The 15,297-nt window shown below is 37.8% G+C and overlaps 1 protein-coding gene across 1 annotated transcript in view; it reads left to right on the plus strand.

Annotated features, from left to right (window-relative positions):
• The window catches only part of IL23R (interleukin 23 receptor), a 77,505-nt gene that overhangs the window by 9,527 nt on the left and 52,681 nt on the right, over positions 1-15,297 (plus strand). The window contains exon 4 of the mRNA XM_008585068.1: positions 1,407-1,530. Coding sequence (XP_008583290.1) covers positions 1,407-1,530 — 124 coding nt within the window. The remainder of the gene's footprint in view (positions 1-1,406; positions 1,531-15,297) is intronic.

Raw genomic sequence — 15,297 nt, forward strand, 5'->3', positions numbered from 1 at the left:
GGGGGGGGGGGGGGGGGGTGAGGGAGTCGGGGGATGTCAGTTCTCAAAAGAGAAAAATGCTAGTGGACAAAAAATAAAGATGTTCTCCATAATATGACCACCTGGAGAAAAAGCTGGGTGGTGGGGGTTGGGTTTGGGGAGAGAATGGGGCGGTGAAGAAAAAGACTTGAAAGAATTCTGTGAATACCAAAGTTCAAAAAAAATTTTTTTCTTGTTGTGGCAAAATATACATAACATAAAATGTACCATTTTTAACATGTTTAAGTGCATAGTTCAGTGGCGTTAAGTACTTTCCCCTTATTGTGCAACCATCACCACCATCTATCTCCAGAATCCTCTCAGTGCAAACTGAAAGTCTGTACCCATTAAACAATAACTCGCCATTCCGCCTCCCCACAGCCTTTGGCAACCGCCATTCTACTTTCTTTCTCTATAAGTCTGACTACTCTGGATACTTTGTATAAGTGGAATCATACAGTACTTGTCCTTTTGACTCTGGCTTATTTCACTTAGCATAATGTCTCCAGGTTTCATTCATGGTGCAGCATGGGCCAAGACTTTCTTCCTTCTTAAGGCAGAATAATATTTCTTCATATGTGTGAGCACCAAGCTTTTAGAGTGAGTAGGGAATATGTGTCAGAGAAGGAGATAGTATGCCAAAGAAGTAGGAAAAAACTATGAGGAGCACTTTCACAAGAGCCAAAAAACAGAAAGGTTTCAAGGAGCGAGCGAGCAAAAATATTGAATGCTGCAGAGGTCAAGTTCAACGACAGTTGACAAGAGATGTTGGGGTTTGTTGAAAAGAAAGTCGTGAATGGCCTTAGCAACAGTGGTTTTGGTGGAATTGTGGGGACCAAATCCTGACTGTTTTGGATTTGAGAGTAAATGAGAGGAGCTGGCCGGTTAGTTCAGTTGGTTAGAGCTTAGTGCTGATAACACCAAGGTCCAGAGTTCAGTTCCCATACAAGCCAGCCACACAAACACACGCACGCATGAATACACGCACGCACACACACACACACACACACACACAAAATAGTAAATGGGAAAGGAAGAATAATGAACTCTTTAAACATGTTCAGCTGTTAAGAAAAGGAGAAAGATATAGTGACAGCTGAGGGGAGACAGAATTTGGGAGGAGCCTTTTTGGGGGGATGGGAGGAACTTGACCATGTTAGTATCCCCAAAGGAATGGAGAATATAGTGACCTATATGAAGGAGAGGAGCAATGTGTGACGGCAGAGTGCCTTGCAAGGTGAGGTGGCAGGGATGGAATGAAGAGCAGGGCGGTGCGGAGTGCTGATTGGCCTGATTTCCCAAATAAAATGGACAGTGCATCAACTGACTACTTCATAACGAACTTCATGTTTCTTATGGCGGCTCCTAAGGGATATGTTTTGTTGCAGATCCACCAGATGTTCCTGACGAGGTCACCTGTGTCATTTATGAATATTCAGGCAACATGACTTGTACCTGGAAAGCTGGGAAGCCCACCTACATCAACACAAAGTATGTGGTGTATGTGAAGAGGTAGGTTCCTTCCTCAGCTTCCTTCACATAAGCAGTTCCATTCCAGTTGTCCAGCCCAGGATCTGCCTCCAGCAGAGATCCAAACAGTTAGCCTCAAACAGTAAACATACACCCTGATTATCCCCAACTTCCTAGTTATGCTCCGTGAAACTACCAACACCCTTATCGGGACATTCATATTTTCACTCTGTGGGGCAATGTGTTCTATGATCTTTTTTTTTTCCTCCAAATTTTAGTCCTCTTTTGTGTTCTTTGATCTTTCTGACCTTTTTATTCACTGGTAGGTAATTGGTAGCAGGGGCCCAACATGGCATGGCATGGCACAGTTTTAACCCTTTGCTGAAATCCCAGCTCTATTCTTGTTCTAGGTTTTAGACAATTTAATGTCTCCAAATTGTTATTTCTTTAAGATAGGCCTAAAAATAGAACCTAATGTACAGGTTTTTTCTAATTAAGTGGAATTTAGCTTTTAAAGCATATAACATGGTGCTGAGTCCACAGTTAGCACTAAACTCATGAAAAATATTAATTGTTAATAATGACCCTCAAATCTTAAATTAACTTTCCAAATTTGTCTGATACTAAGTGGAGTAGGGGACCAGATCGCAGGGTATATTTAAGGGACGCTATATATTTCTTATCATTATGGAAGAGAATAAACTTCCAATGTTGTTGTCTCTCTGCACCTGTTAGACACTCAGAATAATTTTGATTAGGTGAAAAATAAAAAGAAATTTCTTCATTCAAGAAATTCTGTGTAAAAACTAGACAGATTTTATGAATACATTGCTAAACTTCAGGTTACCAGAGGCATGCCCTGGGCATGTCCTTCTCAGCCAGTGTTAAACAGAGGTGTGGTCAGGTACCGCGAGACACTGATATCAGGGATAGGTAGCGTCGATGGATAAATATGCAACATGCTAAGAACTGTGTCCTGTACTTGATGTGTACTGTGTCTCAATTCTCAACGCAGCCTTGCGAGGGAGCTATTATTATTGTTCCCATTTTACAGGTGGCTTGAAGAACTCACATCACCTCTCCAAAGTCACTTGGCTAAGGAGAGAGATGGGATTCTAACAGGGGTCTCTCTGGCTCTGCAGTCAGAGACTTACCCCCTTGACTCCAGGGTGAAATATTTACCCAGGGTGAACAAAGGCCATGAGAACCAGAAAATTAGAGTCTCATTGCTAAGTCAACTTTAGGAATGTGAAAATGAGGGCAGTATGTGACCAAACCCCATACTTCAAGCTCTCAGAAAAAGTATGTAGTGCCAAGTTGACAGAGAAAGCCTAGTGCCTCGAGGATTTTTACTGTCTCCTGGAACCTGGAAGTATCTCATGGACCTACTGATCCTTTGGTTAGTTAACTCTATTTCTCTCTCTCTCTCTCCCCCCCCTCCTTCCTTCCTTCCTTCCTTCTTACATTTTAGGTATAACAGCTTTATTGAATACATTTCATCTTATTTAAAGTACACCTGCTAAAGGCCCCTCTTAATATTATTGCATTGGGAGTTAGATTTCAGGCTTCAACATATAAATTGTGGTGGGAGTGGGAGGAGACACCCACATTCAGACCACAGCAAGGGGTATTAGAATATTATAATGACACTCAGGCTAACTCCCTAGGCTAGTTTGATTTGCTCTTACATCAAACCTAACTGATTTGGGAAAGGAAAAAGATTGATTTAAAGCCATAAAAATGACAGGATATTATAAACAATAATTTTATTCACATTATTTTCAAGTAATAAAGTAATTTTGGACAAATCTAGAAAGAGATGTTGAAAAAGACTAATTTTCTAGCTATTGTATACATGTCAATAGTAAATTCATTTGTTAATCTAAACTAGAATGTAAGTTCAATGTCGGCAAGAATTTTCATTTATTTTTTTCATTGCTGTATTGATTAAGCCTAGAATGCTGTATTGACACATATTAAGTGTTTGATACATACTTGTTGAGTGATTATTTTAGCTAATAACTAGAAACAGATATTTCCTGCATTCTCCATTACAGTCTAGTTCAATAATAATAATAGTACAGTATCACACATATTTTAAAAATTGTTTTTTCCATGGTCTTTCCTAAAATCCAGCAGTAAACTATAGCCAAACTTTGACAAACCTAACCCAAATTCTGAACTGATGGAGTTCAGACTAATGGGATTTTATCATATTTTAAAGAGGAGGTAAGGATGTGAAAGACTAGCATAAAAATGAATGTTCTTCTCTAGCAAATTCAAAGCATGAGTTCCTGTAAGCACAAATTGGAACAGAAAACAAACATTTATTCATCTGACGATAATTGGAAACAAACTCATAAGTTACAAAAACTAGAGAAGAGAAAGTCAGTTTCTCTAACTAGCAAAAAGATCTTTCCCTCCAGGAAAAAGTTGACTTCTAATAAATGTTGTGGCCGGGGTAGTAATTATCAGGTTTAAAGAAGTTCTTCTGATCCTGGGTTATTATGGTATTTTTCACTTTGGCAGAAAAGTAGAGATCAGGATTTGCAAGGTTTCACTTCTAACTCATGTGGTGTGCTTTCCCGTAAAATCACAAATACCTGCCTTAAGAAGCCTTTTACCTCAGCCCACCCACTAGTTTCGCCAGTGGCAGAAAGGCGGTGTCCCCTCTATGGCAGCATAGGGGCCCTCAGGGGCCTCCTGGTGTTGGGCTAAAGTTGTACTGTAGGGGAATTATGTCTGTGTTGCTTCAAGACTTTCTTTCTCCCCAGCTCCTTTGTGGAGCCCCACTGGACACAGCTGTATGGCTGTTCATATACTCTCTTCTACCTCCTGTATTTTCCTATGTATCAGTGGGTGGTGAAAGAAAAAAACAATAAACAAAACCCCAACTCTGCTAATAAACATCTACCACTGTTGTCCCACTATCCTCAGCAGCTTCATGTAAATATATTTTTTCTTTACCTCGGGAACTCTTGTAGTGTCTGGCACAGTACCTTTTACTGAATAAATACATGAATGAAAATGAATGAATAATGGCCCTGGCATTCTGTTTCATTCAAGTTAATTTAGCAAATCTTTATTTAGTGTTTCATGTCTTCCTGACACTGTGTTAAACTCTATAGATTAATAAAAAATAATAGACACCATCTCCGTGTATGACAAGCTCATAAACTTTTTAGAATAATACTAATGGTGAAATTTGGGGGGACCATGGAAAACCACTAGGGCAAACATTTTTAGATTAGATACCACTTTAATTTTATTTACATTTTTAAATTTATTTTTTATGTTTGTTTTTTATTTTTATAGATTATACATATTCATGGGGCACAGAGCTGACCATCAGCATCCGTGCCCAAGATGCGGCGATCAGATCAATACTATCAGCGTGCCCACCACCTCAAATTGCAATTATTCCCCATGTCCCCCACCCGACCTCTCCCTGAACCCCCGCTCACTGTCCTCCCCTCCTCTCACTGCCCCCAGCAACCCTAGTTCATCTCATTCACTCTGCAAGTCCAACACACCACTGTGGTCTTTCTTTCTTTCCTTCTTTCTCTCTTAGCTCCCACTTATGAGTGAGGACATGAGGTATTTTTCCCTCTGCGCCTGGCTTGTTTCACTTAACATAATTTTGTCCAACCTTATCCATGTTGCTGTGAATGACAGAATTTCATTCTTTTTAATGGCTTAGTAGTATTCCATTGTGTATATATACCACATTTTCCTTATCCAGTCGTCCCAATGGACATTTAGGTTGGTTCCATATCTTGGCTATTGTAAATAGAGCTGTGATGAACATGGGAGTGCAGGTATCTCTTCGACATGATGACTTCCATTCCTTTACGTATATGCCCAGAAGTGGGATTGCTGGATCATACGGTAGATTTATCTTTAGTTGTTTGAGACACCTTCATACTGTTTTGTTTGACGAATGTACTAATCTACAGTCCCACCAACAGTGTACAAGAGTTCTCCTTTCTCTGCATCCTTGCTAGCATTTGTGATCCTCAGTCTTTTTGATTATAACCAGTCTAACTGGGGTGAGATGATATCTCAATGTGGTTTTACTTTGCATTTCCCTTATGATTAGTGATGTTGGGCATTTTTTCAAGTACCTGTTCATCATTTGTATGTCCTCCTTTGAAAAATTTCTATTCAGCTACTTGGCCCTTTTTAAAATCATGTCATTTGTTTTTTTACTGTGTAGTTGTCGAGTTCCTTTGTATATTCTGGTTATTAATCCCTTGTTGGACATATACTTTGCAAATATTTTCTCCCATTCTGTAGGTTGTCTTTTCAGTCTGTTGATTGTTTCATTTGCTGTGAAGAAGCTTTTTAGTTTGATAGAATACTATTTTTTTATTTTTTATTTTCTTGCTTGTGCTTTTGGTGTCTTATTCATAAAGTGTTTGCCCAGTCCTACTTCCTAAAGTGTTTCCTCTACATTTTCCTTTATTAGTTTTATAGTTTCAGGTCTTACACTTAAGTCTTTAATCCATTTTGAGTTGCTTTTGGTACATGGTAAGAGGTACCGTTCTAGTTTCATTATTCTGCAAATGGGTGTCCAATTTTCCCAGCACCATTTATTGAGAACATAAAACAATGTATGTTCTTATTTCCTTTGTCAAAGATCAGTTGACTGTAAGTATGTGGATTGATTTCTGGGTTCTCTATTCTTTTCCATAGGTCTGAGTGTCTATTTTTATGCCAGTACTGTGCTGTTTGGTTACTATAGCTTTGTAGTATAATTTGAAGTCAGGTAGTGTTATGCTTCTGGCTTTATTTATTTTTTGCTCAGGATTGCTTTGGCTATTTGGGGTCTTTTGTGTTCCACATAAATGTTAGGATCATTTTTTTCTATTTCTATGAAGAATGTTATTGGTATTTTGATGGGGATTACATTTAATCTGTAGATCACTTTGGGTAGTATGGAGATTTTCACAATGTTGATTATTCCAATCCAAGAGCATGGAATGTCCACCTTTTGTTTCTTCTTTAATTTCTTTCAGTAGTGATTTGTAGTTTCTTTATAGAAATCTTTCACCTCCTTGGTTAGATTGATTCCTAGTTATTCTAGTTTTTTGGTGACTATTGTAAATGGGCTTCCTTTCTTAATTTCTTTTTCTGTTGGTTTGTTACTGGAGAATAAAAATACTACTGATTTTTGGGTGCTGGTTTTGTATCCTACAACATTACTGAAATTGTTCCTTAACTGTAAGAGTTTTTCAGTAGAGTGTTTAGGTTTTTCTATGTAAAGGATCATGTGATCTGCAAACAGGGACACTTCCACTTTGTCTTTTCCAATTGGGAGGCCCTTTATTTCTTTCTCTTGCCTCATTGCTCTGGCTAGTACTTCTAACACTATGTTGAATAGGAGTGGTGGTTGTGAGCATCCTTGTCTTGTTTCTGTTCTTAAGGGAAAAGTTTTCAGCTTTTCCCCATTTGGGATGATACTAGAAGTGAGTTTATCACATATGGCTTTTATTGTGTTGAGATACTTTCCTTCTGTACTGGTTTGCTGACAACCTTTATCATGAAGGGATGATGAATTTTGTCAGATGTTTTTCTGTGTTTATTGAAATAAACATGGTTTTTGTCCTTGATTTTGTTGATCTGATATATCACATTTATTGACTTGCCTCTCTGGGATGAATCGCACTTGATCATGGTGTATACTTTTTTTGATGTGTTGCTATATTCTGATTGCTAACATTTGTTGAGAATTTTTGCAATTGTGTTCATCAATGATATTGGCCTGTAGTTTTCTTTTTTTGTTATATTTTTGTCTGGTTTTGGTATCAAGGTGATGCTGGCCTCATAGAATGAGTTTGGGAGAATGGCCTCTGTTTCAATATTTTGGAATAGTTTGAAGAGAATTGATATTAATTTCTTTTTAAAGGTTTGGTAGAATTCAGTGGTAAAGCCATCCAGTCCTGGGCTTTTCTTAGCTGGGAGACTGCTGATTACTGCTTCAATCTCATTGCTTTTTATTGGTCCATTCAAGTTTTCTATTTCTTCTTGGTTCAGTCTTGGTAATTCATATGTGTACAGAAATTTATCCATTTCCTCCATGTTTTCAAATTTGTTGGTGTATAGTTGATTATAATAGTCTCTAGTGATTCTTTGTAGTTTTATGGTATCAGTTTTAATGTCTCCTTTTTCTTTTCTGATTTTTATTACTTGGGTCTTCTCTCTTCTTTTTTTCATTAACCTAACTAATGATTTATCTATTTTGTTTATCTTCTCAAAAAAACAACTCTTTGTTTCATTGATCTTTTTTATCATTTGTTGGGTCTCTATATCATCTAGTTCTGTTCTGATCTTAATTATTTCTTTCCATCTACTATTTTTAGGATTGGATTATCCTTGTTTTTCTAGTTCTCTGAGGTGGCGTTAGGTTGTATATTTGAAATCTTTCTATTTTTTTTTTCTTTAAAAGATGACCAGTAAAGGGATCTTAACCCTTGACTTGGTGTTGTCAGCACCACACTCTCCCAAGTGAGCTAACCAGCCATCCCTATATAGGGATCCGAACCCATGGCCTTGGTGTTATCAGCATCGCACTCTCCCAAGTGAGCCACGGGCTAGCCCTTAAATCTTTCTATGTTTTTGGTGTAATTGTTAATTGCAATAAACTTCCCTCTTAGTACTGCTTTTGCAGTACCCCACAGGTTTTGATATGATGTGTCTTTCTTTTTGTTGGCTTCAAGAAACTTTTAATTTCCTATTTAATTTCTTTTTGGACTCATAGGTCATTCAGGAGTCTGTTGTTTAATTTCCATGTATTTGTATAGTGTCCTGAGTTTTGCCTGTTATTAATTTTTAGTTTTAATCTGTTATGGTCTGAAAAGGTGCTTGAAATGATTTCAATTTTTGAAATTTGTTGATTTGTGACTGAATGTTTTCTACCTTGAAAATGTTCCATGTGCTAATGAGAAAAATGTATATTCTGTAAGCTGTTAGATGAAATGTTCTGTAGATAATCTGCCTGGTCCAACTGGTCTAAAGTATAGTTTAAATCCTGTCTTTCTCTGCTGATATGTTGCCTGGATGATCTGCCCAGTACTGAGAGAGATGTGTTCAGTTCCCCCACTATTACCATATTGGGAACTGTCTCTTTCTTTAGGTCTAATAGTGTTTGCTTTATATATCTGGGTGCTCTGGTGTTGGTGGCATATATATTTATAATTGTTATATCTTCTGGTTGGATAGATCCCTCTATCATTATATAGTGGTTTTCTTTGTCTCTTTTTATGGTTTTTGGTTTAAAGTTTATTTTACCCAATATAAAAATAGCTAATCCTGCTCATTCAGGGTTCCATTTGCATGGTATATCTTTTTCCATCCTTCACTATTCATCAGTGTGTGTCTTTACAGGTGAGGTGAGTCTATTGAAGACAGCATATAGTTGGGTGTAGCTTCTTAACCCAACCCATCAGCCTGTGTCTTTTGAGTGGGAAGTTTAATCCACTTACATTTAGGGTTGTTATTGAAAGGTATTGTCTTACTCCCACCATTTTATCACCTTTTGTTTAGATGTTTTAAATATCTTTTGTTCCTTTCTTTTCCTTTTATTATTCATCTTCAATATTTGTTGGTTTTTTGAGGTGGTAAGATTTAGTTCATTTTTACTTTCTTGTTTGCATTTGTGTTTTACCAGTGGGTTTTGTTCTTTCTTGTATATTTGTGGTCGTGATTATTGTTTGAAGTTAGTTTAGCAAATATTTATTTAGCATTTCATATCTTACTGATACTGTTAAACTCTAGAGATTAAAAAAAAAAAGACACCATCTCCATATGATAAGCTCATAAACTTTTCAGAATAACATCAATGGTGGAATTTTCAGGGACCATGGAAAACTAGTAGGGCAAATATTTTTTAGATTAGATATCATTTTAGACCTCCTAAAATCAGTTGCCCACTCTGCCAGTTCATAAGACCTACTTATTTTTGTCACATCCTCTTCTTCACATGCATGTTTAGTTCTTACATATGATTCCAAATATATTTAAGGCTGTAATGTTTAGGTTTCAGTAGTTCTTTTAGGACTCAGTAAGCTGTTCATATTTTAAAATCCATTTCCTCACTGATTATGAGCCCAGAGAGCTAAATGGGGCTGGAAACAAACGCAGCCTTGTTGACTGGCGTCACTTTATATTCATGACCACTAACCTCAACTGGGCCCAGAGAACGTACCAGTAGTCTTACTACCAGTAGTGTTACTTTCACTAGCCAGGTCACTCCCCAACTAAACCAGATAACAATTTCATTACTTTTTCTCACACCTATGGCCTCCAATATCCTCCCCTCCTCATTCTTTATTGATGACCTGCTTCCTTTTTTACTAAGAAACCAGGATAATGAGAAATACCACAATTTCCCTCACCTATTAATGCATTGACATCTGTACCCATATACTTGAACTTACTATGGATGAACTACCATTGGCCTAAGGGCAATTTTCTACTTGCATACTAGATATTAACCTTCTGCCTACTGAATGACATTGTTCCAACAATTTTCCTCTTTCTTCTGAATCATTACCTTCTCTTTCTTTACTGGATCATTCCCATCCGCTCTCAAACATGCTGTAGTATATGCCTGTTTGAAAAATATAACCCAAGAAGGAAGTGAAAAGCTAAGCCAAATACTCCTGAAACTGAATGCTTCCAATAAGTGAGATAAGGATGGAGAATAAACCACTCACTTTGGCAATGGGGAAACCATTAGTAGCTTCGATAAGAGCAGTTTCAGTAGAGTGGTGAGGGTAAAAATGCAACTAAACCAGATTAAGGAGAGGATGAGAAGAGAGAAAGTAAAGACAGACAGTAAAGAAAACTCTTTTGAGGATTTATATATATATATATATATATATATATATATATATATATATAAATCCTCAAAAGAGTTTTCTTTACTGTCTGTCTTTACTTTCTCTCTTCTCATCCTCTCCTTAATCTGGTTTAGTTGCATTTTTACCCTCACCACTCTACTGAAACTGCTCTTATCGAAGCTACTAATGGTTTCCCCATTGCCAAAGTGAGTGGTTTATTCTCCATCCTTATCTCACTTATTGGAAGCATTCAGTTTCAGGAGTATTTGGCTTAGCTTTTCACTTCCTTCTTTTGGCTTTCAGGACACTACTTTCTTTTGTTTCTTCTCCTACCTTCCTGGATGCTTTTTCTCTGTCTCTTTTACCAATTCCTCTCCATTTCCAGTAAAGTAATAGTGACCCATAACTCTATCTTGGGGCCTCTTATTATCTCTATCAACACTCATTACCTAAAAGATCTCATCCAGATTTATGGCATAAAATTTCCCAATTTATACCTCCAGTCCAAACATCTCCCCTGAACTGCAGCTGCCATATATCTAACATCTCTTTTGACATTTTGTAGTAGATGTCCAAAAGGTGTCTCAAAGTCAGAATTTCAAAACTGAACACCTAGCTCCTTCTCCCCAGACTTGCATTTCCTGTCTCAGTAAATGACAACTTCATCCTTCCCATTATTTATGTCAAAATCACTGGAGTCCTCCTGGATTCCTCTGTGTAATGCCCTTCATCCAATTGATCAGCAAATCCTTTTGGATCAGTTTTTTAAAATCTGACCTCTTCTTGCCACCTATACTACATTCCTGGTCAAGCCTCATCATCTCTCACCAAGGTTAGTATAAGAACTTCCTAACTGTCCCCTAGTCTCTACTACAGTCCCTAATTCACAAGTAGTCAGAGTAATCCTTTTCACATGCACCTCAGATCCTGTCACCCCTCTGCTCAGAACCTCCCAGTTCCCTAAGAGATCAAAGCCAGATTCTCTGCAGTGACCCTATGTGACTGTACAAGCCTTTTAAATCTCCCCCTCCTTCGAAACTCTCTGATATCATCTCTAATTCTTTTCTATCTCCTTCCTACTGGAAACTCACTGACCTTGCTATTCTTTGATCAAGGTACAAGCCTTTTAAATCTCCCCCTCCTTCGAAACTCTCTGATATCATCTCTAATTCTTTTCCATCTCCTTCCTACTGGAAACTCACTGACCTTGCTATTCTTTGAACAAACCAAACAAGGTCCTGCCTCAGGGCCTTTGCACACTACCTAGAATGCTCTTCCTTCAGAAAGCCACAGAGCTTGTTCCTTTACTGCCCTAATGTCACCTTCTCAGAGAGGTCTTCCCCCATCTCTCTCTGAAAAAAAAAAAGAAAAATCCCTTACTGCCCTAATGTCACCTTCTCAGAGAGGTCTTCCCCCATCTCTCTCTGAAAAAAAAAAAAAAGAAAAATCCGTCACCACTACTCCCAGAAATTTCTAGCCCCCTTTCTCTATTTGTTTTCTAAACACTTATCACCACAGAATATATTATATATTTATTTGTTTCCACCAAAATGTGTGTTACATGAGAGTTGGACTTTATCTGTTTGTTCATTGTAGCCCCAGAGTCTAAGTATGTGCTTGGAACACAGCTGGTGTTAAATAAATATTTGTTGAATGAGTGATTAAATAAACAGAAGACGCTAGTAACCATTATAGGGGCCAAGGGGTGACTTCCCCCGTAACTTCTTGAATGTTCTCTGAAAAATCAGCTGACAAACACAGATTAATAGGGGAAAAAGCACAACAGATTTATTTTAACGTGCTGGGAGGGGCAATACACAAGGGAATCATGAGAGTAATTTTCCAATAACCCAATGAGGTACTGAAACTTACATACCAGTTTTTCATAGGGAAGTGGGGGAGAAGAGAAATGTAGACAATTCTTTTGAGGGACGGTAAATGATTGAATGAAATTTGAATGAGCATGAGAGGCAGTATTATTTTGAGAAAAGATTTATCCAAGTGTGGTGACCTCCCAGTCTGTCCAGTCTGTGTTGTTCTTTCTTAGTTGTCTAATGAGATTCCTTGTTTTGGAAAGGAGCTTTCTTAGTCAGATAAAGACATTCCAGAGAAAGTCCCTCTCTTGGGGTAAGCAGGGCAAGACAAAGTTAGAGGTACCTTGATTCTGAGACTTATTTCTAGGTCCTGTTAATTTTCAAAATACTCAGCATTCCAAAGAACCATAATTCAGGGAATAGTTTTGTGTGCCACAACACATCATCACTATAAATCGTCATTATTTATTGAAAATCTATTAATTATAACTAGGGCTAGATGCACAGGGAAATCAGAAAAATGTAAATTATGCTGACCCCCTTCGATGAATAATCTGTTATATATTAGTCCATGAAAAAAAGAAATAGAAATAAATTTAAAAACTATGTAATATACAGTTCTCCAAGGGGTATAGGAAAAACCGCAGTGTTTTTCCTACTCTCTATTCTCAACACAGTACTTCTGACACCAGATGTGCATGTGTTGGGGGCATTGGGGGAAGGAGGTCCTCAGACACCAAAAATTTCTCCAGCAGACACCAGCTGGGTGTCTCTAATTCAATTCAATTCTGATACTATCTACCTGGAGATAGCACCAGATCCCACAGGTTAAGGGCTCTGCCCTACAAGATTGCACCCACTTCAGATGCCAGTCAAAAGCCCCAGGTTGTGTGACCTGTGTTTCTGAACAACTGGCTAAAAATCAGGATTTCCACAACCCCCTCCCTGGGTTTGATTAATTTGCTAGAACGTTCACAGAACTCAGGGAAACACTTTACTTATGTTTCCCCATTTATTTTAAAGAATATTATAAATATCAAAAGACAAAATTACAACAAATTTAGTTAAAGATCTCAATTTACTTTGTTGTGATTCTAGAATTGGGCAACATGTCACGTGAAATAGAATAAGTGTAATGAGCCAAGCAGAGGAGTTTGGTTTTATAGACAGAAAATGCTGAAGAAAGCAGAAACACAGAACAAAAAGTGGATTGGTCATCTCAAAGTTACTTTCCTTGTAGGGTGGAGTCGGGAAGTCAGACAATGGAAAAGTAACTGTCTGATTAACATCAGGTTACTTCAGGCTATCTCTTTTGTGTAAGGATTAAAGCAGAGGGAACTTCACCTTTATGCCAATTGAAGATTTAAACAGGCCTGTTTGGGAAATCGGCTGTTATCTCTCTCTCCTGATTTCTGGACAGGTCAGATAACTACTTAAAAATGTTGGTGACTGGAAATTTAGCAGGAGTGACTCCATTTTGACTTTTAGTCTGGTCTTTTGGGGCCTAGTACAAGAGCTTAAACCAAAGCAATGGCCTCCTATAGTTTTTATTTAACACGAAGGATAAAGATGAACAGTTGGATGGAAGAGATGCACAGGGCAAGGGATATGGGAAGGGGCATGAAGCTTCCATGCCTTCTCCAGGACCCTTCAGCCCCTCTCCCTTCTCTGGAGGTGGGGGTGGAATGAGGAGTGGGTCTAAAAGTTCCAATCCTCTCATCATGTGGTTGGTTCCTCTGGTAATCTGTTCCCATCCAGAGGCTATCCAGGAAACCCCAGTCATCAGTTGTCTTAACAGTATACAAAAAGGCACATCACTATGGAGATTCCAAGGGTTTTAGGAGCTGTGTGCCAGGAACCAGGCAGAGACCAAATATATATTTCTTATTATATCACAGTATCACAAGTTTTATGTGAAAATAGTCTTAACATGTAGTCATTCGTTATTACTGGATTCTTCAACTAAAATAGAGCCTTGTGGTCTAGGTACTACTCTGGGACAGACTTTAAAAGCAGAATTAAATTACCTCGTAACTATGGTTAATATCAGTCTGAAAGTACATTTCCATTTTGACTTGCGGTCTCGATATGTGTGGTAAGAGAATTAGCCACAAACCAATTAAGAACATGTATGTGGTTTTCTCTAACTGGAAAATATTCAAAGATGCCCTACTTACCACTTACACAAAGTAGCCATTTTCTTGTTTTCACATCTGAATTCTTATTTAGCATGAATCTAGCACGCTTTATAACAAGTTCTCTGTTAATGTATTTATGTTCCATCTTCAGAAAAGATATAAGGCAACTATGTAAACATCTAAATGTAATGGCATGGTTTAACTTTAGATACAATCCTATGAAAGAAATTTCATTGGTTGAAATATAACAATTTTTAAAGTTTTATTTGTATTCTTCAGAATGTGTAGAAGTCACATATCATAACTTTTGATTCATAATAATTATTGTTTGTTCAATGAGTCTTGTTAACAAAAGACAATGACATCCATGGAAGAAGAAAAAAAGAGAAAAACTTTATATCCAGAGAAAAAGAAAGAAAATTAAAAAAAAGAAAGAGAATTTGCAGACTGAGGAATTGTGACCTCCAGGAAAACAGCATGTGCTTTCTGAAGGACCGAGCGGGGAACTGGTTTTTATGCCTTGCGGGTCAGCTTCACGTACATATTTAGCAGGTTTGGAGGAATTCTGTGAAATATTATGAGGGAAGTCATGCTTGTACAGTAAGCATGCATGTAACATACGTCCCATATTCATTTGGGGGTGGAGATTTGGTATTAAAATGTGGTGAAATTTGGCTCCTGACATCAGAAGGTAACTATAAGGCACAAAGATTCTTTGTGCAGACTCAGTAAGCCACTGAAGCTAGTTCAGAGGATGCAGTGCTTGTGGGAGAGAATTGTGTGTGAAGCCGATTCTCTGTCCAGCTGGAGTTTCAGTGGGCCCCCATAAATGAGGGGGTTGGTGGGGTTGGTGGCTGGCCAGGTGGACTGTTGAAGGTCAGTGTAGAAATTTCCCAGCTGTAGCTGATTTGACATTATCTTCCAGGAGCTGGTTTCTGATTGATTACAGAAAGAAAACTTCATGATAGTCAATACCAGAACATATATATATATATATATATATATATATATATA

The sequence above is a fragment of the Galeopterus variegatus genome, unplaced genomic scaffold, assembly GCF_000696425.1.
Source record: "Galeopterus variegatus unplaced genomic scaffold, G_variegatus-3.0.2 Scaffold3439, whole genome shotgun sequence".
Lineage (NCBI taxonomy): Eukaryota > Metazoa > Chordata > Mammalia > Dermoptera > Cynocephalidae > Galeopterus > Galeopterus variegatus.